Source organism: Cherax quadricarinatus, chromosome 18 (genome assembly GCF_038502225.1).
Source record: "Cherax quadricarinatus isolate ZL_2023a chromosome 18, ASM3850222v1, whole genome shotgun sequence".
NCBI classification, from domain to species: domain Eukaryota; kingdom Metazoa; phylum Arthropoda; class Malacostraca; order Decapoda; family Parastacidae; genus Cherax; species Cherax quadricarinatus.
In genome coordinates this window covers 4,301,928-4,325,065 of record NC_091309.1, presented here as the reverse complement: position 1 = coordinate 4,325,065, position 23,138 = coordinate 4,301,928, and the positions used below count along the sequence as shown (strand labels likewise).

The 23,138-nt window shown below is 39.2% G+C and overlaps 1 protein-coding gene across 4 annotated transcripts in view; it reads left to right on the top strand.

Annotated features, from left to right (window-relative positions):
* The first annotated feature begins 3,319 nt into the window (after positions 1–3,319).
* The window catches only part of LOC128689303 (uncharacterized), a 106,746-nt gene continuing 86,927 nt past the window's right edge, over positions 3,320–23,138 (top strand). For all 4 annotated transcript variants that reach the window (XM_070086101.1, XM_070086102.1, XM_070086100.1 and 1 more), the window contains exon 1: positions 3,320–3,958. In XM_070086101.1, coding sequence (XP_069942202.1) covers positions 3,452–3,958 — 507 coding nt within the window. In that variant the 5' untranslated portion in view covers positions 3,320–3,451. The remainder of the gene's footprint in view (positions 3,959–23,138) is intronic.

Here is a 23,138-nt window from a genome sequence, read left to right as displayed (position 1 = left end):
ACACAACACAGTCTGGACCACTATAGTACAACACAGCCTGGACCACTATAACACAACACAGCCTGAACCACTGTAACACAACACAACCTGGACCACATAACACAACACAGTCTGGACCACTATAGTACAACACAGCCTGGACCACTATAACACAAGACAACCTGGACCACTGTAACACAACACAACCTGGACCACTATAACACAACACAACCTGGACCACTATAACACAACACAGCCTGGACCACTATAACACAACACAACCTGGACCACTATAACCCAACACAACCTGGACCAATATTACAAAACACAACCTGGACCACTTTAACACAGCCTGGACCACTATAACACAACACAGCCTGGACCACTATAACACAACACAGCCTGGACCACTACAACACAGCCTGGACCACTATAAAACAGCCTGGACCACTATAACACAACACAACCTGGACCACTATAACACAGCCTGGACCACTATAACACAGCCTGGACCACTATAACACAACACAGCCTGGACCACTATAACAGCCTGGACCACTATAACACAGCCTGGACCACTATAACACAGCCTGGACCACTATAACACAGCCTGGACCACTATAACACAACACAACCTGGACCACTATAACACAGCCTGGACCACTATAACACAGCCTGGACCACTATAACACAACACAGCCTGGACCACTATAACACAGCCTGGACCACTATAACAGCCTGGACCACTATTACACAACACAACCTGGACCACTATATTCCTCATGTTCCCTTCAGCTTCTAGAAGATATTCGACGCAAATACAAAGGATAGAAATGTGGAATAACTTGCCAGAATATTTTTTTTGAAACTGACAAAAACAATTAAAAAAAATAAGTCTCCCACTGTGGTGAGACGACCGGAAAATAAGTCTCCCACTGTGGTAAGACGACCGGAAAATAAGTCTCCCACTGTGGTAAGACGACCGGAAAATAAGTCTCCCACTGTGGTAAGACGACCGGAAAATAAGTCTCCCACTGTGGTGAGACGACCGGAAAATAAGTCTCCCACTGTGGTGAGACGACTGGAAAATAAGTCTCCCACTGTGGTAAGACGACCGGAAAATAAGTCTCCCACTGTGGTAAGACGACCGGAAAATAAGTCTCCCACTGTGGTGAGACGACCGGAAAATAAGTCTCCCACTGTGGTGAGACGACCGGAAAATAAGTTTCCCACTGTGGTAAGACGACCAGAAAATAAGTCTCCCACTGTGGTGAGACAACCGGAAAATAAGTCTCCCACTGTGGTAAGACGACCGGAAAATAAGTCTCCCACTGTGGTAAGACGACCGGAAAATAAGTCTCCCACTGTGGTAAGACGACCGGAAAATAAGTCTCCCACTGTGGTAAGACGACCGGAAAATAAGTCTCCCACTGTGGTGAGACGACCGGAAAATAAGTTTCCCACTGTGGTAAGACGACCAGAAAATAAGTCTCCCACTGTGGTGAGACGACCGGAAAATAAGTCTCCCACTGTGGTAAGACGACCGGAAAATAAGTCTCCCACTGTGGTAAGACGACCGGAAAATAAGTCTCCCACTGTGGTAAGACGACCGGAAAATAAGGAGAAACAAAATCTTACCGTCATTCATTCACTGGCTTTTCAGAAATGTACTGATATCACAGCTCAGCTGTAAGTCTTAAAATTACCATTAAACTTTTGCAGCCAAATTACGTATCATGTCGTGTTCCTTTTTTTTTTTTTACCTGCAGTTTACCTGGAGAGAGTTCCGGGGGTCAACGCCTCCGCGGCCCGGTCTGTGAGCAGGCCTCTTGGTGGATCAGAGCCTGATCAACCAGGCTGTTACTGCTGGCTGCACGCAATCCAACGTACGAGCCACAGCCCGGCTGGTCAGGTACCGACTTTAGGTGCTTGTCCAGTACCTGCTTGAAGACAGCCAGGGGTATATTGGTTATCCCCCTTATGTATGCTGGGAGGCAGTTGAGCAGTCTCGGGCCCCTGACACTTATTGTATGGTCTCTTATATTGTCTTAGGTTATCTTATGTATGGGGATATATTCACTTACAGTGCTCCGTGGCAGAAGCTCTCGCTTCACACGGTGAGGGTCCGGGTTCGATTCCCGGCGAAGGGGTGGAAACAGTGGACGTGTTTCCTTACACCGGTTGTCTATGTTCACCCATCAGTAAAATGGGTACCTGGGTGTTAGTTGACTGGTGTGGGTCGCATCCTGGGACAAAAACTGACCTAATTTGCCCGAAATGCTCAGCGGCTAATGTAATTGTATGACATTGATGTCAGCGATAAGATAAGATTTCGTTCGGATTTTTAACCCCGGAGGGTTAGCCACCCAGGATAACCCAAGAAAGTCAGTGCGTCATCGAGGACTGTCTAACTTATTTCCATTGTGGTCCTTAATCTTGTCCCCCAGGATGCGACCCACACCAGTCGACTAACACCCAGGTACCTATTTGCTGCTAGGTGAACAGGACAACAGGTGTAAGGAAACGCGTCGAAATGTTTCCACCCGCCGGGAATCGAACCCGGGCCCTCCGTGTGTGAAGCGGGAGCTTTAGCCACCAGACCTGTACCTTATACCTGTACTTGTATTAATAATGTTATTATTATATATTATTGTATTATAAAATAATCTGGTAATGGCAGTGTTAAATATTTTGGGTACTTCTATTTGATTTATTCCTACATCGACTGAATCACAAGTCTTGCATACTGTGTGTAGTACATCAGACAGGTTATACAAGTATTTGATCTTTTAAAGGACCCCAACGTAAATAAGTCACTATGTCTGACTTTTTTGGGTTATCCTAGGTTCTCTACACATATGCTGCTATGTATGTAATCTGTATAACTGTATTTGTTTGTACCTGAATAAACTTACTTTATTGCGTTGTTATCTATGTGGAAACGTTTACAGAAACAGCTTATCTAAACGTGGAGGTGATTTACCAGAGCAAGATAAAGATACTGTCTATTGCCATATTAAGACATCAGTTTCGTTATCGTCCATTACTATATGAAAGCCGCTAAAATGCAACTAGTACACGGCTAATGGCACTAATTACATTATCTTAAAACGTCATTGTTGAGGCGTCTACTTCCAGGTGAATATGACTCAAGGTCGCTGACATGACTGCCAGTCAAGGATTATAAATGATTTATACTTACATTAAGAACATACTGTTGAGATATCAATAGCATTACTAGTACTTATAGGTCAATATACATCACTGTGTATATGGATAATAGAGGTTGGTGAACTCCTGAAGTGAGGTTTGTTAATATATATGGTTGTGATTGTCGTGCAGTGAGTTTGGTGAGTCAGGTGGTGAGGTAGACATGGGTGCTGAGGCTCACTAGGACTTCCTCAGTCTTCCCTCACTCAGTCCTCCAACAGCTCCTGTGACTGACGGAGCCTCGCAGGGAGTACTCGTCAGTATGTGGTGCTGTGTCAAGTTATTGTTGGTGGTGTGTGTGGTGGTGGACTTAAGCGTGGCTCAGCATGGGGTGGCCCTACCTGGGCTGCATCAGGTGAACACTGGGGTGCCACTCCAACCCGTTGGTGCCAGGGCTCCACACCAGGGTAATGGGCACCAGGCACCCAACTTCAATCCCGTGTTTCATGGAGATACAGAGACTGTAGTTGTACCCCTGAGGGAGGGGGCAGGTGTCCCCTTGCCAGTCCTAGGTCCCGGTGGGGGCACTGCCCCACCTTCTCCAGGGGTGCCGCCATATGAGACTGTAAGAACAGGAGGTGTTCCCCTCCATCAGCCAACTGGTCTACCTGGTGGTGGTCTTGGTGGTATTAGGCCTGTGAGAGACCCAGAGCTGGATGAGAATGTGCAGCGTGCTGTCAGACTGTCAGCGGTGCAGAGCCACTTGCAGCTCAAGACGGAAGCTGATTCTGCTGTAAAGATCATAGAAATTGTCAGTGCTCACAAACAGGTATGTTCTTCATTCTGGCAAGTTCTGGACTAAGCAAAGTTAACCTATCTTGACCTAACAAGCTCTTATATCCTGACCTAGGATAAGCAAAGTCGTCCTGTCCTCATCTGTGGTAGGCAAATTTGTCCTGTCCTGACCTAATATAACCATAGCTCACTTGAATATCAATGGTATACAATACCAACCTCATTTACCTTTCCAATCTTCTCTGTTGTATTGATAAAACCACTGGTTGACAAAACATCTTACATAGTAAAGATACCCAGATGTTGCACGTGTCTAATTTATCATTAAAGCTCTCATTATCTTGACCTAATATAAGCAAAGCTCTTTTATCAAACAAACAAATTTTATTTCTTTGCAAAATTACATTGAGAATATTAAATTACAATAAAGAGTTGCAGTGCAAAGAGCCACTGTCATGCCTCGGCATTACGGGCAGACTTAATTTAATACTAAATAAATTGGTCATGGTTTAAGTTGTACATCTGTTTTTCTTTATATCCTGACCTAAACAGTTCGGCATAATATAAAATACTTCCTTTTGATTAATTGCCTCAGTTTATTAATAATTTGTGAAACCTAAAAACATAAATTATATACAGAATCATAATTCAGTATGCAAATTATGAATATACAGTACAGTACTGTATCTACATGTATTAATAATAGTGTAACTTATTGTAATCTTGAATGTTTAACATAAGTCATGCCAGGAACTGCATATACAATACAAGGAACTTTGCAAATTTTATTACTATATTGTTCAGCATTTGTAAATATTGATTACTTCATTTATATAACTTGTATGTACAGTACCAATGTGTTTCTGATGTAAAAAATGTGTTCATTAGTACATGAGAGGAATAAGTGGACTATGCTATACTATGCAACATTGTCTTTCTTGCTTCATGTAGATGAGTTCTTCATTCACAGAATGAGATGTTGGGTAAACTTGGTCAGAATAGAAAGTGCATAGCTTGTTGAGGTATACACTAGCAAAGAGTGAGGTTATCTCCATATTGTCCCCATTCATATACTATACTGACATAGACATATTTGTCCTTAAACTTGGGTTTAGTGCTCTCCCTTGATTATAATAATAATAATAATAATAATAATAATAATAATAATAATAATGTGCTTACACTGGCATACTTAGTAGCTTTCACCACATTACACTGCAGTGATGATGATAAAAGATTTGTCAATTTTTTATGAGAAAAGACAGCAGAAAGTGAATGCAACAATTTATTAGTACAGTACTATAATGGCATCTAGGGAAAAACTGTGAAACCATGGTGGAGGTGATGTACAAAATGTGCAATTGACAAAAAACAACACTGCATAAGCAAAACTGAGAATAGAGCAGGTCACAGAAAAAAAAAAATGGATGGTACAGTATAATGGAAGGTTGAATTAGGAAGAATAGATGTAAAAGGATGTGGATATAGACTTGCAAGAAATGGCTGCACCAATATTACCATATGGATGTAAAGCATTGGTGTGACACGAGTGTGAAGAGGTAGAACAGCAGTGATGGAGCTATCTTGAAGCTGTATAGAATACTGAATGCTAGTGTTATGAAAAAATGTGGAGTGAAAAAGTCAGTAATTTGTAAGATTAAATATAGAATTACCTGATTTTTGTATTGCAAAGAGCAACCAGGCAATAAAGCAGTAGATAATTTCTAGGTTTGTGGAACCTCCCTGTACTTATGGTTACTGTCTACATTCTGTATATACACAGGATCTTCAGTTTGAAAAGGCACAATAGTTAAATAATATCATTATTTACTACAGGTACATGCACATGGTATACAGGCCTAGCTGACATCAATGACATACTATTATGTATAGAAAGCCCCTTGTTACGTAGAGCATCTCGGGCAAATTAGGTCAGTTTTGTCCCAGGATGTGACCTAAAGCAGTTGACTAACACCCAGGTACCCATTTTACTGATGGGTGAGCATAGACAACCTGTGTAAGGAAACACGTCCAATGTTTCCACCCCTTTGCCGGGAATTGAACCCAGACCCTCGCTGCGTGAAGCGAGAGCTTTTGCCACAAGGCCACGGGGCACCATAGTTATTTTAATATAATAACATATAATTGTATTACACTACCTAATGATAGCACAGTAAATCTGTGGCACACCTGCATTACCCATTTATAACCTTGCATCCAATTAATGTGGAAAAAAAATTGCTAAAGTAATTTTACCTTCAATTACATTGCTGGTAATATCTGAGATATGGAAAGATTTAATTTTCCATCAAGTGCTCAAAAAAATATATTGTAATTTTATATTACTGTATTACACAAGACAAATTAGGATGAGGCATTTACATTATACTGTATATCATTATTTAAACAAATGTACAGTTCTTAGGTTACCAGGTTACACAGGAGGAACATAGTGAGTGAGTGTATTGCGATAGCAAGACGTAAGGCCTCCCTTTTACCTCTGAAGTCCCACTGAGATTATTTAAATTGAAGACTGGGCACAAACACCATACCTATGTTTCATGAAGAATGTATGAAAAAACTGAAACTAGAATTCCAGAGCCTACCATGCATATTATAGTCCTCCCATATTATCTCATTATAGAAGTGACTGCATGATTGTTCATGGGTCACAAAATATTGACTTGCAGGCTTGTAGTTGATTCACCCTGCCCATAGTTTCTAATTGCCAATCTGTAGCAAAAGAGGTAGAGCTTGAAATAATTTCTTTTTCTGTCCAGTATCTATTTGGAACCACCACTTCCTCATTTTATAATTGTGGTCGCTTGTTCTTCCTGTTGATGGTATCTAAAAATCTTATTTGTTATTTTATATTCTTTTATAATCTTGTAGGTGTTTCTTGAGTCCCTTTTTGTCCTAAAAGTCAATGAGGGCATATCAAATGATTTCAGCCTCATTTTTTGTAATTCATATTTTGTTCATCCTTAGACTTTTACTTTTACTAGCGTATCTACAGTTTTTAGGTGCAAACATCATATCCTGCTGCACATTCTAGTTTTGGTCAAACCTATGTTGTGAATAAATTTTTGTGCATAATTTCTCCATCTATTTATTTAAACACTATTTTAGTTTGCCAGTTTACTACAGTATATGAGTTTCTTGTTTAATGTAAACTAAACCTTTACAAAAATTCAATGTATGTCAAAGGCCCTAAAATCTGGAACACCCTACCTGAAAATTCCAAAACTGCAGACACATTCATCACCTTCAAAACTACCATCAGAAAACATCTTATCTCCCTGATACACCCTGTCAACTAATAATACAAATACCACCTGGTGGTTCACACTTACACTCACTCATCCATTTGACCATAAACAGAAATATCAATCTCAATCTCAAAATAATGAATCTTAACTAGTCATAAGTTGGCTTGTGATACTCCAATACTGAAACTATGTATAGTGCCAAAACAAAAGCATTCACATTGCTAAACTCACAACTAGTATTTAGTCGCTTAGCCATAATACCAACTTACCTCATAATTTTGTAATATTTTAAACTTAAGATTTAATATAAGTCTGCCCGAAATGCCTAGCCATGCTAGGTGTTCTAGTGGTACACTCTGTAATTATTTTACTACATGTAAACCACACAACCAAATTCTGTAAACTCAGCATTGTAATCCTTATAGAGAATAAACTTTGAATTTGAATTTGAATTGGCTTAGTCATTACTTTTTCATGGCTTGCCAGCACCTTCCTTTAAATATTTTTTACTGTGGCCATAAGTCTATCGTAAGTTCTATTTTCGGAATACATAGTTTTATACCATTTTCATATGTACATAATTTTTAGAACCTATCATATAGAGTACAGTATCTTGTTCCTATGTTTCTTGTACTATAATGTTTTAAATTAAAAAAAGATCCAAAATACTGTATAGTCAACTCTGTAATTCATGGGGACAGGGTCTTGGAGGTGCTGCAAATCATGAAGTTGTGAATAGAAATTTTTGCATGTATGAGTTAGTATTTAAATGTTTTGGGCTTTATTCAATCACTCTGGCCATCTTCCACTGAAGTAGGGTGGTACCCCCAAAACATAATATACATTTTTTTTTCTAATCTAAATCATGTTTAGCAAAATATTTTTCAGACAGAATACTAAATCTACCTGTATTAAGTGTTTCGTCTCATTTGTGGTGCTCCTTCAGTGTGTTGCTAAATAAAAAAAAATCCAGCTATATACTATATTATTGTAACCACGAACGAGTGGTATTGATCAATAACACTGCAACTAGCTAAGGACTCGATCCCATGTTGTTTTGGCCCACCTCATGGTGAGCAAAAACCACATGACGCTCTAACTCACAGTACTACCAAGTCCTACAAGAACCAAGCACCCAGCAGAGCTAGGTGTTACCTTATAAACCTCCACCTTGACTACCTTGCATTAGTATTAAGATTAAATAAGATTGTAATGCAGTTAACCACTATTTCTTGTCTAGTTTTAAGTAGTTACTGTGTATTAGGATTAGTCTGCCCGAAATGCCTTGGCATGATAGTGGCTTTCTTTGTACTTAGCAAACCAAAATTGTAATTACATATTGTAACCTTTACAAAGAAATAAACTTTTATCTTTGATCCAAGGACATATGGTGGTGTGGGTGCCTCTGAGCTAATTTCATTCTATTCCCCATTTGGTGTACTAGCCTCACTGAGCAGTATTTTGTATTTAATCACGAACGAGTGGTATTGATCAGTAACAACGTTGCAACTAGCCAAGGATTCGAACCCTTGTTGTTTTGGTCTGCCTCATGGTGAGCAAAAACCACATGATGCTCTAACTTAGCTCAGAGGCACCCACACCACCATATGTCCTCAGATGAGGGTAACATGCCTAGCTCTGCTGGGTGCTTGGTTCTTGTAGGATTTGGTGGTCCTGTGGATCAGAGCATCATGTGGTTTTTTCTCACCATGAGGTGGGCCAAAACAACGTGGGTTCGAATCCTTGGCTAGTAGCAGTGTTGTTACTGATCAGTACAGCCTCTCCTCAGCGACGTACTCATTTACCGATGCCTCGGACTTACGACGGGCTCTCTGACCAGTATACATACATAAATAATATATATTTGAGTAGATTTCCTCTATTCTGTTTATTACAATATACAATACATTACTGAATATGAATTTAAGAATATACCAGAAATATTATAAATGGTGCAAAGGTGACATTAAAACCATATTAAAGATGCTTGATACAAACCCAGTTCCATTATAGCATGTTCCTCACTTAGTGACAAAATTAGTTTACTGACGTGATCTTAGGAACGGAACTCCGTCGTTAAGTGGGGAGAGGCTGTATATATTTTTGTATATTCATGAATTAGGTGATTATTTATTTATAATTACAACCCCCATAACAATAATTTTACCCTTTTTACAATTGATTTTTGTTGATTATTTCCTTCAGACATGCATGGTTCCTCATTTATCATGTCAGATTCACTTTCTAGTGTGCTGTTACAGGTGTTTATCCCTATATTTCAACATTACATACTGTTTTGAGCTTTAATTCGTGTAGCTTGTGGCATTTCTTTTACCACTAGGGCCAGCCCTCACTCTTTCCTACACTACTTATTTATAAGATTAAATTCAAGTGTTTTTGGCAATTATTCCATCAATTTTTTATATAACCTTAAAAATGGGTGCATCTCTGTTTTCCATTTGTTTTGTTGTGCACGTTTGTGTGCAGTTTCATGATGGTTTTTACTTTGGAGGGAAAGGCGTTAGTTCTAGTTTGTGGGTGAGTGAGTAGTGAACCTCAGTGTGTGAATCTTTTTATTACTTGGTGTACTGAATGACCTTGAACTTATGTGAGATGAGCATGATTGACACATCACATCACGTGCAAAAACCTTCTTCCCCCCCCCCCCAGGGACAAAATTACTGTACTACACTTTGTAGGTGCAAATGTATTCATTTATATCTGCACACAATTTTTTTGCTAATTAAGTACAGTATACCTTGTACATGTATTTGTAGAAATAGATTATTATTATTATTTATGTACATCTAAGTAGACTACAAGCTATGCAAGGTGGAGTAAGGATGAGGATGGCCAGAGCTTCTATTCATTAATGTTACATGATTTGCATAGCTTGTATTTGTTGTGAAATGAATTGTAGATACGAGTAAGGTGAGAATAGGTGAGTAGGTGTAGAATGGCATGCTTAACAAAACTACAACTAAGGCAGTAATGCATGTATTTAATATTCTCATAATATATATATGTACTGCAATCTAGAAGATGTGATCTGAATGCCCCTATTTATTTATTTCACTGGGTAGTGCTAAGCTCGATGGGGTCATACTGCCAGTTGGGGAATGGGAGAGACCATCAGCTTCAATATAAGTAGGAAAAGGTAGCTTCAATTCTTTGGCTCGAGAGCCCTCTACTGGTATCAAGGCACCTTCGAAGCTGAATGGCCCTAGAGTTGTGCCAAGTAAGAAACCTTGGAATTGGTATTATACATAGAGTAAGGCTGCAGACATCACTCCAGTGTTGAAGGCTTTGCTAAAGGTCAGCTCAAGTCACTATTTGATCTCTTACTGTGCTAATAAGTCAGAAATAAAAAAAGAAAAATGATTAATAAAGAAAGTTATTATAACTCGAGATTGAAGGTTATTTGTGCCTCGTAATTTTGTAGCTAATGCAGTACTGTATTATCAAAAACATTTAAATCTACAAGATTCTTAGGTATTCTTCTAGCAAAGTTCAGTATGTGGTTTACCATTGCCATTAGAGATGAAGCTAACTCCTAAAACAATCCACTATATAATGGATCACTAACTCTTGTTTATTCATTCATTCTCATACCATTTGCAGACTTAAGACAAAGCTGTTGAGTAATCATCATTGTTTTTGTTATCTTGGAATGAAGTGTAACCTACCATTGCTTTTCCAGGCTGATACAGCTAAAATTACTAATTAATGATGTGTAGGGTTTTTAAAGTAAGTATTCTATAATATGGGCACAACATAGAGTACCTACTCCTCTTTTACCAGCTGAGTGGCTTGCAGATTTGATTCAATCAATAACTGCCTTTGAGAGATAGGTATTGAAATTGAAGATTTAATAGGAAATTCTTAGCTTGTAGTTTTGTTAGAACACTTGAGGTGCCATACTACGTCAAAGGTGCTAACACTAGTGTAATTGAGCAACTGATGTTTTTGTCAATAAGTGACCAGTATCACATTATCATCATAGCCTGTTTTAAACTTTTGCTGGTTACTCAAGAGCAGATGTTTGTTAGAGATTTTACATCTGCCTTATTGAAAGACGTGCTCAATTTTTTATCTGTCATCCCTGCTGACTTCCTTGTCTTCCTCATTTCTCTTCAGTTATTTTTAGTAATTCTCTCCATTAGTCTAATCCTTTAATAAAGTTTAAAAGGGTCACACTCGTTAACAGTACTCAGTGCTGATTCTTAATGCTAAATAATAATAATAATAATAATAATAATAATAATAATAATAATAATAATTAATAATTGCTACATCATTGGCCTACTATATAGAAAGCCCCTGGTTAAGATAAGATAAGATTTTGTTCGGATTTTTAACCCCGGAGGGTTAGCCACCCAGGATAACCCAAGAAAGTCAGTGCGTCATCGAGGACTGTCTAACTTATTTCCATTGGGGTCCTCAATCTTGTCCCCCAGGATGCAACCCACACCAGTCGACTAACACCCAGGTACCTATTTGCTGCTAGGTGAACAGGACAATAGTGTAAGGAAACGTGTCGAAATGTTTCCACCCGCCGGGAATCGAACCCGGGCCCTCCGTGTGTGAAGCGGGAGCTTTAGCCACCAGGCCACCGGGCCACATGCAGATCATTTTGGACTACTTAGGTTAATCTTATCCCCCAGGATACAATTTGTAGCAGTTGGTTGACACCAGGTACCTACTTTCTGTTAGATGAATAGGGGGCAGCAAGTGTAAGGAAACATGCCCAATGTTTCACCTGTGCCAGGGTTCAGTCCCGGTCTCCTTAGTGTGTGAGCTGAGGATGCTACCAACCAAGCCACGAGCCTGGGATGGAAATCAGTCATCCTCTATGAACCTTTTTTTTTTTTGCGCAGTTTCAGATGGAAGCAAATAAATGTTGTGATATGGTTGGGTAGATAGAGTAGAGAAAGAGTAATATATTTTTTGTTATACTAATGCCAAAAGTTAAGGTGAGGGAGGCCATGCAAGTGTATACTGGTGAGAGAGGGGGAAGTAACAAAGACCTACCCCTTCTTTTTATAGTGCTTCTGTAGGATATCGAGGCCACCCAGTCTTAGTGGCCCAAATGTCAACACATTTGAGGGCTTGTGCCAAAAACATTAAGCTCTTAACTGTATTATCTAACCTATATACCCATTGCCTGTCTTAATCTCTTCTTGCCTGAATTTGCTGTGTAAAAAGTAAGTCATTTCCTTGTCCTTCACGGGACCAGTTCTACATGTTTCTTGTTTTCGATTATTGTTTTGTACATTTAGTCAATGATGCAACTTATTCAACATTTGTTGATGCTAATTGTCTTGTAGGAATGGTTATGAATATACGTACTAATTAATATACATGTATATTAGGAACGTTTTGATAGGGATTCAACTTTAAGTAAGTGATGGTTAGCTTATCAGTAAAGAATTAATTAATTTGAGAGTTGGTGATTAAAAAGTCACTCAGTACTGTACTTAATAATCAGTTTTAGCCAATCATTATTATACCTTGATTAATAATAAGTAGCCAGTTAGTCACAAATGCAGAATCATAGCATTGACTACAAAGTATGTACATGTATTTTGTGATTACCAGTCATTAGCAGCTAAACCATCTTGGAATGTCTATATTTTCAATGAGAATCAGCTTTTGAAGGGATATCATATCCAGGTTGATATGCCACCTCGTATTAAAAAATTAATTGGTACTTATATGTGACAAGTTTAAGCAAAGTAATATTTCTATATGGATTCAATTACATTGTTTTGTTAAATGTCATAAATTTGATAGACCAATATATAAATGAGTTAAATACAGATTACAGGGCAGAGAGCTCAACAAGACAGTTCACTTAACGAAAAATACTACAGTACTAGAATACTACTTTTTCAAGACATGTCATACAGGGCTATAATTTTAAGCTTGTCAGTTCACTGTGAAAATAAACATGTGGTAAAAAAGTACCCTCCACCCACTGAAGTCCTTAAAACTAAAAAAAAACTATTCAACTTAATAATGTCTCTCGTACCAAATAAGGGAAGGACTACCTACTGAAGTTATTAAACTAGAACAGTATTCAGCTTTATAATACATCTCAGATTGAATAATGGGAGGAGTACCCTTATTAAACAGTTATGAACCCAGTTGATGTAAACAGGTATAGAATGCCAGTGGCATACCTAACAAGAAAGAGTACATGATGCAGTTACTTAGTAATGTCCAGTACAGTACAGTAGTCATGTTGGCAACCCATTCTCACATTGCTTGGGCTTGCTAGTCACCATGCTGCCCTACTTGTTAATACCATTTTTTTTTTCTTTAATGATTTGGGGTAAATTATATTTTTTATATAAATAGTATTTGTGTAACTTGACTCCTCCTGTCTTCTTTCCCTCACTCATCCCTCCTTTTTTTTCTCCCTCAGTCTTCTCTGTTTTATTTTTCCCCCCTCATTCATCCTCTCTTCTCGCCTGCATTCTTCCCATTTTCTTGCCCTCATTCTTCCCATTTTTTGCCCTCATTCTTCCCATCTTCTTGCCCTCATTCTTCCTATTTTCTTGCTCTCATTTTTCCTTGCTTCTCTCTTTTTTCTCCATTCATCTCCAGTTCAGTCTTCTCTCAAGGCTTCTCTCTGCCTCTCTCTCTCTTTGGTCTTTTTCTGCTTTTCTTTTTCTTTTCTTTTTTTTTGTCTTTTCTCTTTGTACATATTTCTTTTTCTCTTTGTTTCCTTTCTCTTTGTATTTCTTCTTCTTTGTATTTCTTTCTCTCTCCATTTCCAGCTGTAAAAAACAAAAAAAAAAATAGTATATACTTTAAGCAAGAGGGTTTTGTTTTATGTAGGTCATGGTGGGGCTGCAGAGTGACAGGGAGTGGCCCTAATGTAGTAACAGCGATGTTTAACGTCCAGTAAGTACCAAGATAATTGTGGTGTCATGAAGTCTCTTTTTGTTGGACTTGAATTTTAAAGAGCCCAGCAGATGAGGCTAGTAAGGACCTCTTGACCCCAGTGCCAGTAATACGATACTTAGATACTTATAAACAGTACTCGGAGAAATTCCTGTCTACTTGTAAATAGTTTTTTTGAGGTCAGAGGGGAAGTGCTAAACCCACAGGGAGTCATTTAGATTCTGTATAATGGGAGGCATTTAGGTTTGATAGGAAGAGAAGGGTGAGGAAAAGGAAACTACTTGATGAGAAACTTTTATTTATAGGCAGTAATACTAAAAGAGACAGATCGGTTAACACATAAATGTAATTGAATGTCTACCCTTGTTTCTGATTAAAATATTCAAATTCAAATGTTTATTTCTCTGTATAGATTACAATGTGTGGTTTACATATTATAAGATAATTATAAAATACTTATTACAAAGAAGGTCACTAGTATGCCTAGGCATTTTGGGCAGCCTAATACTATTTCTTACTCTATATTGACAGTTTCTGAATCATACTGGTATTAAAGTGAGGTAGCTAAATTTACAAAAGTGAGGTAGTTCAACACATTTAAAAAATTAACAATTAGCTTATCAATTAACCCTTTCAGGGTCCGTCCCATAGATCTATGGCTTTACGGTGAGTGTCCAAACCGTAGATCTACGCCATGAGCTCAGCTCACTCTGATAAACTGTGAGTGGTACATTTGGGCCTAGATATGAGAGAATACATCTATGTGGTATGTGTGCACCACATAAAACAGATCCTGCAGTACACTGTGTATAATGAGAGAAAAAAACTGAAATCATGATTTTTCGATTAAAACAGCAACTTTGCAGTGTTTTTTCGTATGTTTTTTTATAGTTGTATTTGCGATTTCTTGGTCTCATTTGATAGAATGGAAGACATATTACAGAAATAGAGATGATTTTGATTGGTTTTAGCACTGGAAATGGCTTGAAACTGAGCTCAAAGTAGCGGAAATGTTAAATTTTTCCCGATATTCAAGAGTAAACAAACCTCACACATCTAATACACGTCAGCTGGTGGGTCTAATATGCATTCACAAATATGGTGATGATATTTATACAATTATTACAGTATTGCATAACAGTAAATCTTCTATTTTTTGGTGTGAATAAAAATTCATTATGTGAATAAAAAATAAAAATGGAATTTATCTGTAAAGCCTCAAAACATAACTAATGAACAGAGGAAATGTTAGTTTAGTGCCAGGAATGCCTACATTGTTTATTCTGGACCCTATTTTGAAATTGGAATATTTTGAACTTTGTGTTAAATTGGCCAAATTAACAATTTCCGATCACTTTATTTTGTAGTTGAAACAGTTGACTTGGCGATTTCTTGTGCTCAATCGATAGAATAGAAGTAATACTAGTGAAATAGCTAAGAATTTGGTTGATTGGAATAATGTAATTGGCCTAAAATGGGAGTCAAAGTCGGCAAAATCGCCGATTCGTAAATATCGCTGACACATCAAAATTCGCGAGAGCATAATTTCGTCAATTTTCCACCAAATTTCGTACTTTTTGTTTTATTACCTTCACAAAAAGATTCTCTACGATTTCATAAGAAAAAATAACAAATTTTTTTTTTGAAAATTCTTGGACACTGGTGCGTGACTCCAGATTTGGGCCTTGGACCCTGAAAGGGTTAATGGGAATGGTCTCATGGTCTAGTTTGATAACTAGTGATATTTATAAGCCAAAGTCAAGTCGATGCTGCAGCGGTAATAGAACCAGCTTGTTTCTGTACGACCTGGACAATGGTTACAGTCATAAATTTTTATTAAGTATAATGCAGAAAATTAATGCATCTTTTAAAAGAATTCATTAATGGACACAGTAAAATGTAGAAAATGAATTAGGAAGAATAAGTTTTCTGTTTAGGATTTGTGCATTTTTTTTTTTTTGTTTATGGTCTTGAGGGTACACACATCCTTTTGTATGGTGTTAATTTTACCCATGATGACACAATAGTCAAACAATGTGGATAATTTCTATTGCAGTTCCTGCTTTTAAGAATTTATAAATGCTGATGTTTCCTACATTTTTTTTTTTCGATTTTCAAGGAAAATAATGAATGTCCTTCAAGGTAGGTGCGTTGCTGTTGAAGGGCGCTTGATCTAGGGCATTGGAGCCCTACTACCCCTAATTACCCAATATTCCCCAGCTGTATGATCCCTGCGTGTTTAGCGCTTCCCAATAAATATAACATGTAACCATGAAAAATGGCAATATCTGCGAGTATATAGTCAAATGCTTTTTTTTTGGGGGGGGGAGGTCAGATGGGGTTGGGGAACAGTTTGATCTATCATTATATTAGTGGTTTACAGTAAAGACACCCAGGTGTCCCACACGAGTCTTTTTTTTTTTTTCCCTTTTAATCTGGTATTTTGTAGTGATGACTGGAAACAGTGACTTGCATAAAAGTTCAGCATTCATCATTGTCTGTATTTCATATCAGTGGCATACATACTATAGTGCAACTAGGTAACAAGGGCAAGTTGTGGCACCTATATGGGTCAGAGGATAGGATGTGAGAGTTAATGGTCAAGCAAGTTAGTGAAGGACTCGTTGTGTATGTGGGTCGGTGCTTAGATTATTATTATTATTATTATTATTATTATTATTATTATTATAATCAAGGGGGAAGCGCTAAACCCGGAGGATTATACAGCGCCTGGGGGGGATGTGGAAGGCATTCAGGCTTAATTCGGGGAACTGGAGCACAGATCCAATTCCCTAAAGCCTCATGGAAACAGAGGCAAGTATACTCCACTACAATATAACATTTGTATTATCAAAGACTTGTGCAGTGATGTCTCATGTATGAATGTGCGTATCTTCTTTTTGTAACTGGGGAGTAGGTCAGCCGTGGAATCTTTTGCGCTGTGCTTAAGAACCAGTTATAGATACCACTTACGCGGGCTCTTCAGCCACACTTGTGTTGTCAGGGAGGTTGATTGTGCCACCCTTTGTCTTTGATGCAATCTTTATTCTTTCCTGGTCTTGTTTAATGGCTTATGTGAAGGAATTACCAGAAACTTTTAAGTAAGGTTTCCTGAATCTTGCTGTCTGGAAGTGAATGTAAAAAAAAAAATTTGCCATAATTTTATGACAATATCATACCAGTTTTATTTAAAGTAATAACTATAAAATACCTAGAGAATAAAAAAAAGCACAATATAGTGACTGGAACAATTCACAAATGATCCGTACATATGTAAAGTAAAAGGACACAAGTGCAACTAATGTGACATTTATTGTAGCAACGTTTCGCTCTCCAGGAGCTTTATCAAGCCATTACAAACAATACATGGACACAGAGGGTATATAAAGGCTCAGAGTGAGGTGAATACTAGTGAGGTACCATTTCGATGTTCACTAGTGGTAGTAGTAGTAGTGGTAGTGACAAAAGCAATTAATTCGTACATGAGTAAAAGGATATAAAAGCTATTACTTGGGTAACATAAAAATAGGTTGGACAAATATAAACTGGAATGAGGCAGGTTGTTTCAGTGTTCACTCTCTGTGCTTTGTGTAGTATAACAGGAGAGACTATGTGATGGCAGGGTTTACTGTTTTCAGGAGGATTCTTGCTAAGACTTCGGAGATGGTGAAGCTGCCGTTGTTTTGTTTAATTGTATTCGAAACAGCGATCAGTGCTGATTCAAGGCACTTGCGTGTGCGGAAATTAGTTTCTTTTATCACTAATTGGGCGTCTCTGAATTTCATAAGATGATTGGTGGAATTTCGGTGTTGTACACAGGCGTTGTTTAAGTTGTCGTTCCTACATGCGTATATGTGTTCATTGAGGCGGGTGTCGAGGTTTCTTGCTGTTTCACCTACGTAGATCTTGTCACAGCCTCCACAGGGTATAGTGTAAACTCCTGCATTGACTGGTTCGTGGTGCTTGGGTTTTGTCCTGGTTAGATCCTTTATTGAAGTGGTAGAAGCGATGGCGACTCAGGTGTTAGCTTGTGAAAGTACTTTTGAGACGTTTAGTGCAACCTGGCTGTTGGGAAGAATTATAACTTTGTTGGGAGCGGTGTTGATGCGTGGAGAATTGATGATCTGAAGAGCTCTTTTCTTGCAGTCTTTGATGAAAAAAGAAGGAAATTGTAACTCAGTGAATGTTTGGTGAATGTAAGTACATTCCTCGTCAAGAAACTCAGGACTACAAATTCGGTATGCTCTTAGGAAAAACCCGATGATGATGCCTCTTTTGGTCTTGGTATCTTGACTGGAATAGAAGTGTGTGAGATCATTTTTATTGGTGGGTTTCCGATAAACTTGAAATCTTAGGTTGTTGTCTACTTTGTGAATGAGGACGTCGAGGAAAGGTAGCTTGTCATTGGACTCTTCTTCTAGTGTAAACTGAATCGCTGGTTCAACTGCGTTGAGCCTTGCCTGAAGATCCCGTACATCAAAACGTTTTGGAGTTATTACGAGGACATCGTCCACGTAACGTAACCAAGTGACGCTTGAAGGGATGATGTTGGCGAAGTGTTCAGACTCTAGGTGTTCCATGTATAAGTTGGCTAGGACGGCACTTATTGGGGACCCCATTCCCAACACACTGCTGAGCATATTCTCAGCACAGTCACCACAGCTAACCTCCAACAGAAGATCAAACTCAATCGCAAACTTCAGTACCTCTGCACTAATAGTCGGTGGAAGGATATGGGACGCGAATCCCTGATAAACAACTTATCGTCACGCACCTTAACCGACTACGAGAAACAAGCACTGAGTCTGGGACTCAAATTTACCACCAACATACGCAAACCTAACTATCAACTCAATCTTGTTACCAGGAACCATAGACACAGTGACAGCAACTTCCAGAAGGGTTATATACAGGGCCTTCTCACTGCAGCTTTATGTGAACCTTCTTCTTCTAATCTTCCTAGAAGATACATCACTGCCCTTAAGACCTCGCCAACGACCCCAACATTATCGTCACCACCGCCGACAAAGGAGGTGGAGTCGTCATACTCAACACCAGTGACTACAACACTAAAATGATGGACCTTTTGAATGATCAATCTACATACGAACCTATCAGCACTCAACAGTGGGAGACGCTCACCAAAGACTTTCTATACAAAAGCAGACAAATACTCAAACGCACTAGAGAAGGGAAGAAACTTCTGTACTTGTTACCAAGCAACCCTAAACCAGCACACATGTATGGTTTACCCAAGACCCATAAACACAATATTCCTCTCAGACCAATCACGTCAGGAATAGGCAGTGCTCCACACAAACTAGCCGGAGTTCTTGCCAAACATCTTTCCTGCCTTCTGGGGACCATCAGCCCCGCTCATCTTAAACACTCAGGCGACCTTCTCAACCGCATCCGTAACCTCTCCATCCGTAACAAGAAACTAAGCAGTTTGGATGTGACTTCCCTCTTCACAAAAGTACCTACCAAAAAAGCCATCGAGGTTCTACGACGTAAAGTCAACCAGGACCTTAATCTTCCTTTACCTCCCGGAGATTTTGTTGACTTGATTGAACTCTGTGTTAACTTCAACTGTTTTTCCTTCAATAACAAGCTCTACAAACAAACCTACGGCATGGGAATGGGGTCCCCAATAAGTGCCGTCCTAGCCAACTTATACATGGAACACCTAGAGTCTGAACACTTCGCCAACATCATCCCTTCAAGCGTCACTTGGTTACGTTACGTGGACGATGTCCTCGTAATAACTCCAAAACGTTTTGATGTACGGGATCTTCAGGCAAGGCTCAACGCAGTTGAACCAGCGATTCAGTTTACACTAGAAGAAGAGTCCAATGACAAGCTACCTTTCCTCGACGTCCTCATTCACAAAGTAGACAACAACCTAAGATTTCAAGTTTATCGGAAACCCACCAATAAAAATGATCTCACACACTTCTATTCCAGTCAAGATACCAAGACCAAAAGAGGCATCATCATCGGGTTTTTCCTAAGAGCATACCGAATTTGTAGTCCTGAGTTTCTTGACGAGGAATGTACTTACATTCACCAAACATTCACTGAGTTACAATTTCCTTCTTTTTTCATCAAAGACTGCAAGAAAAGAGCTCTTCAGATCATCAATTCTCCACGCATCAACACCGCTCCCAACAAAGTTATAATTCTTCCCAACAGCCAGGTTGCACTAAACGTCTCAAAAGTACTTTCACAAGCTAACACCAGAGTCGCCATCGCTTCTACCACTTCAATAAAGGATCTAACCAGGACAAAACCCAAGCACCACGAACCAGTCAATGCAGGAGTTTACACTATACCCTGTGGAGGCTGTGACAAGATCTACGTAGGTGAAACAGCAAGAAACCTCGACACCCGCCTCAATGAACACATATACGCATGTAGGAACGACAACTTAAACAACGCCTGTGTACAACACCGAAATTCCACCAATCATCTTATGAAATTCAGAGACGCCCAATTAGTGATAAAAGAAACTAATTTCCGCACACGCAAGTGCCTTGAATCAGCACTGATCGCTGTTTCGAATACAATTAAACAAAACAACGGCAGCTTCACCATCTCCGAAGTCTTAGCAAGAATCCTCCTGAAAACATTACGTAAACCCTGCCATCACATAGTCTCTCCTGTTATACTACACAAAGCACAGAGAGTGAACACTGAAACAACCTGCCTCATTCCAGTTTATATTTGTCCAACCTATTTTTGTTACCCAAGTAATAGCTTTTATATCCTTTTACTCATGTACGAATTAATTGCTTTTGTCACTACCACTACTACTACTACTACTACCACTAGTGAACATCGAAATGGTACCTCACTAGTATTCACCTCACTCTGAGCCTTTATATACCCTCTGTGTCCATGTATTGTTTGTAATGGCTTGATAAAGCTCCTGGAGAGCGAAACGTTGCTACAATAAATGTCACATTAGTTGCACTTGTGTCCTTTTACTTTACATATTGTCGGTAATTCTACCAACTTTATTACGATCCGTACATAGACAAACTTGACACGTTTCGGTCCGATTTGGACCTATGTGCGGCTTGTGTATAAAATACGTAATTAGTAATTAACAACATATTTAAAGCATAGTTTATTTAACAAGTCATTTGCTTGTACTTATGCATAGCTTAATCTTTGAGACACGCATATGACTACTGGCAGGATCAACAGCTGTCTCATTTGATTTGTACCTGGTTGATCCTGTCATTAATCATATTTAAAGCATTTCCGTAGAGTAATTTTTATGCATTTTGTTTGGGGGAGGGATTCGCTTATTGTAACTTTGGTGGCAGAATTCATAAAAAAATGTATGAAATAAAGCCAAGTGTAAGATATGACAGTTATAGCCACATACGCAAAAGAGGTTAGGTTAGTTAGTCCTTTCTTTTTCGTTGAATTACACAATGTTTGAAGCACTGCATTTCCACTGTTAAACTGAGCGTATCGTTCGTGTAAATAGTGAAAACGATGTTGCCGAGAATTAAAATGTTCCCAGGGGTGGGGCAGCCAGCTTTCGCTTCTGACATTTACAACTACTGCCCCTCAAGGGAGGTTCCTTGACGCTGGTGAGGGGCTCTTGATCTAGGGAATTGGATCTGTGCTCTGGTTCCCCGAATACCTTCCATCCCCCCACATGCGCTATATAATCCTACGGGTTTAGCGCTCCCCCGTGATTATTATAATACAACTACTGTATGTTACCCCCCCCCCTCTACACGTACTGTACAGTGTTTCAAGGCGAGCCTGTCTACGGCGGCAGAACTTAGTTTTTGTATTTCTGGTCATCGAATTTATTAAAGTTAACTAATAAATTAGTGGTTCTTGGGGCCACAATCCCACGAATTTTTGTTTTCGCTAATAAAAAAAAAGACTTTTCTGTGGCAGACAGGAAGCTGATTGTGATCTTCAAGGCCAGTGCTGTGTCCACTCGTCCAGTTAATGCCGTATCTTGTTTACTCGTGGTATTTCTGACCTCTTGGGACCCTCAAGGGAGGTTCCTTGACGCTGGTGAGGGGCACTTGATCTAGGGAATTGTATCTGTGCTCCAGTTCCCTGAATTGAACCTGAATACCTTCCATCCCCCCCCACGTACGCTGTATAATCCTACGGGTTTAGCGCTCCCCATGATATATAAGATATCTGACCACTTGGAAGGATTCATCTATAACTCTTAAGTTATAAATGATGCCTAAGGTATGCAGCTACGGTGAAAAGCTCTGTTCCACAAGGCACAGTACTCGCTCCCATCTTGTTCCTCATCTTCATATCCGTCATAGACAAGGATGTCAGCCACAGCACCGTGTCTTCCTTTGCAATGACACCCGAATCTGCATGACAGTGTCTTCCATTGCAGTCACTGCAAGGCTCCAGGTGGACATCAACCGAATCTTTCAGTGGGCTGCAGAAAACAATATGAAGTTCAACGATGAGAAATTTCAATTACTCAGATATGGTAAACACGAGGAAATTAAATCTTCATCAGAGTACAAAACAAATTCTGGCCACAAAATAGAGCGAAACACCAACGTCAAAGACCCGGGAGTGATCATGTCGGAGGATCTCGCCTTCAAGGACCATAACATTGTATCAATCGCATCTGCTAGAAAAATGACAGGATGGATAATGAGAACCTTCAAAACTAGGGAGGCCAAGCCCATGATTACACTCTTCAGGTCACTTGTTCTATCTAGGCTGGAATATTGCTGCACACTAACAGCACCTTTCAAGGCAGGTGAAATTGCTGACCTAGAAAATGTACAGAGAACCTTCACTGCGCGCATAACGGAGATAAAACACCTCAATTACTGGGAGCGCTTGAGGTTCCTGAACCTGTATTCCCTGGAACGCAGGCGGGAGATACATGATTATATACACCTGGAAAATTCTAGAGGGACTAGTACCGAACTTGCACACGAAAATCACTCACTACGAAAGCAAAAGACTTGGCAGACGATGCAACATCCCCCCAATGAAAAGCAGGGGTGTCACTAGCACGTT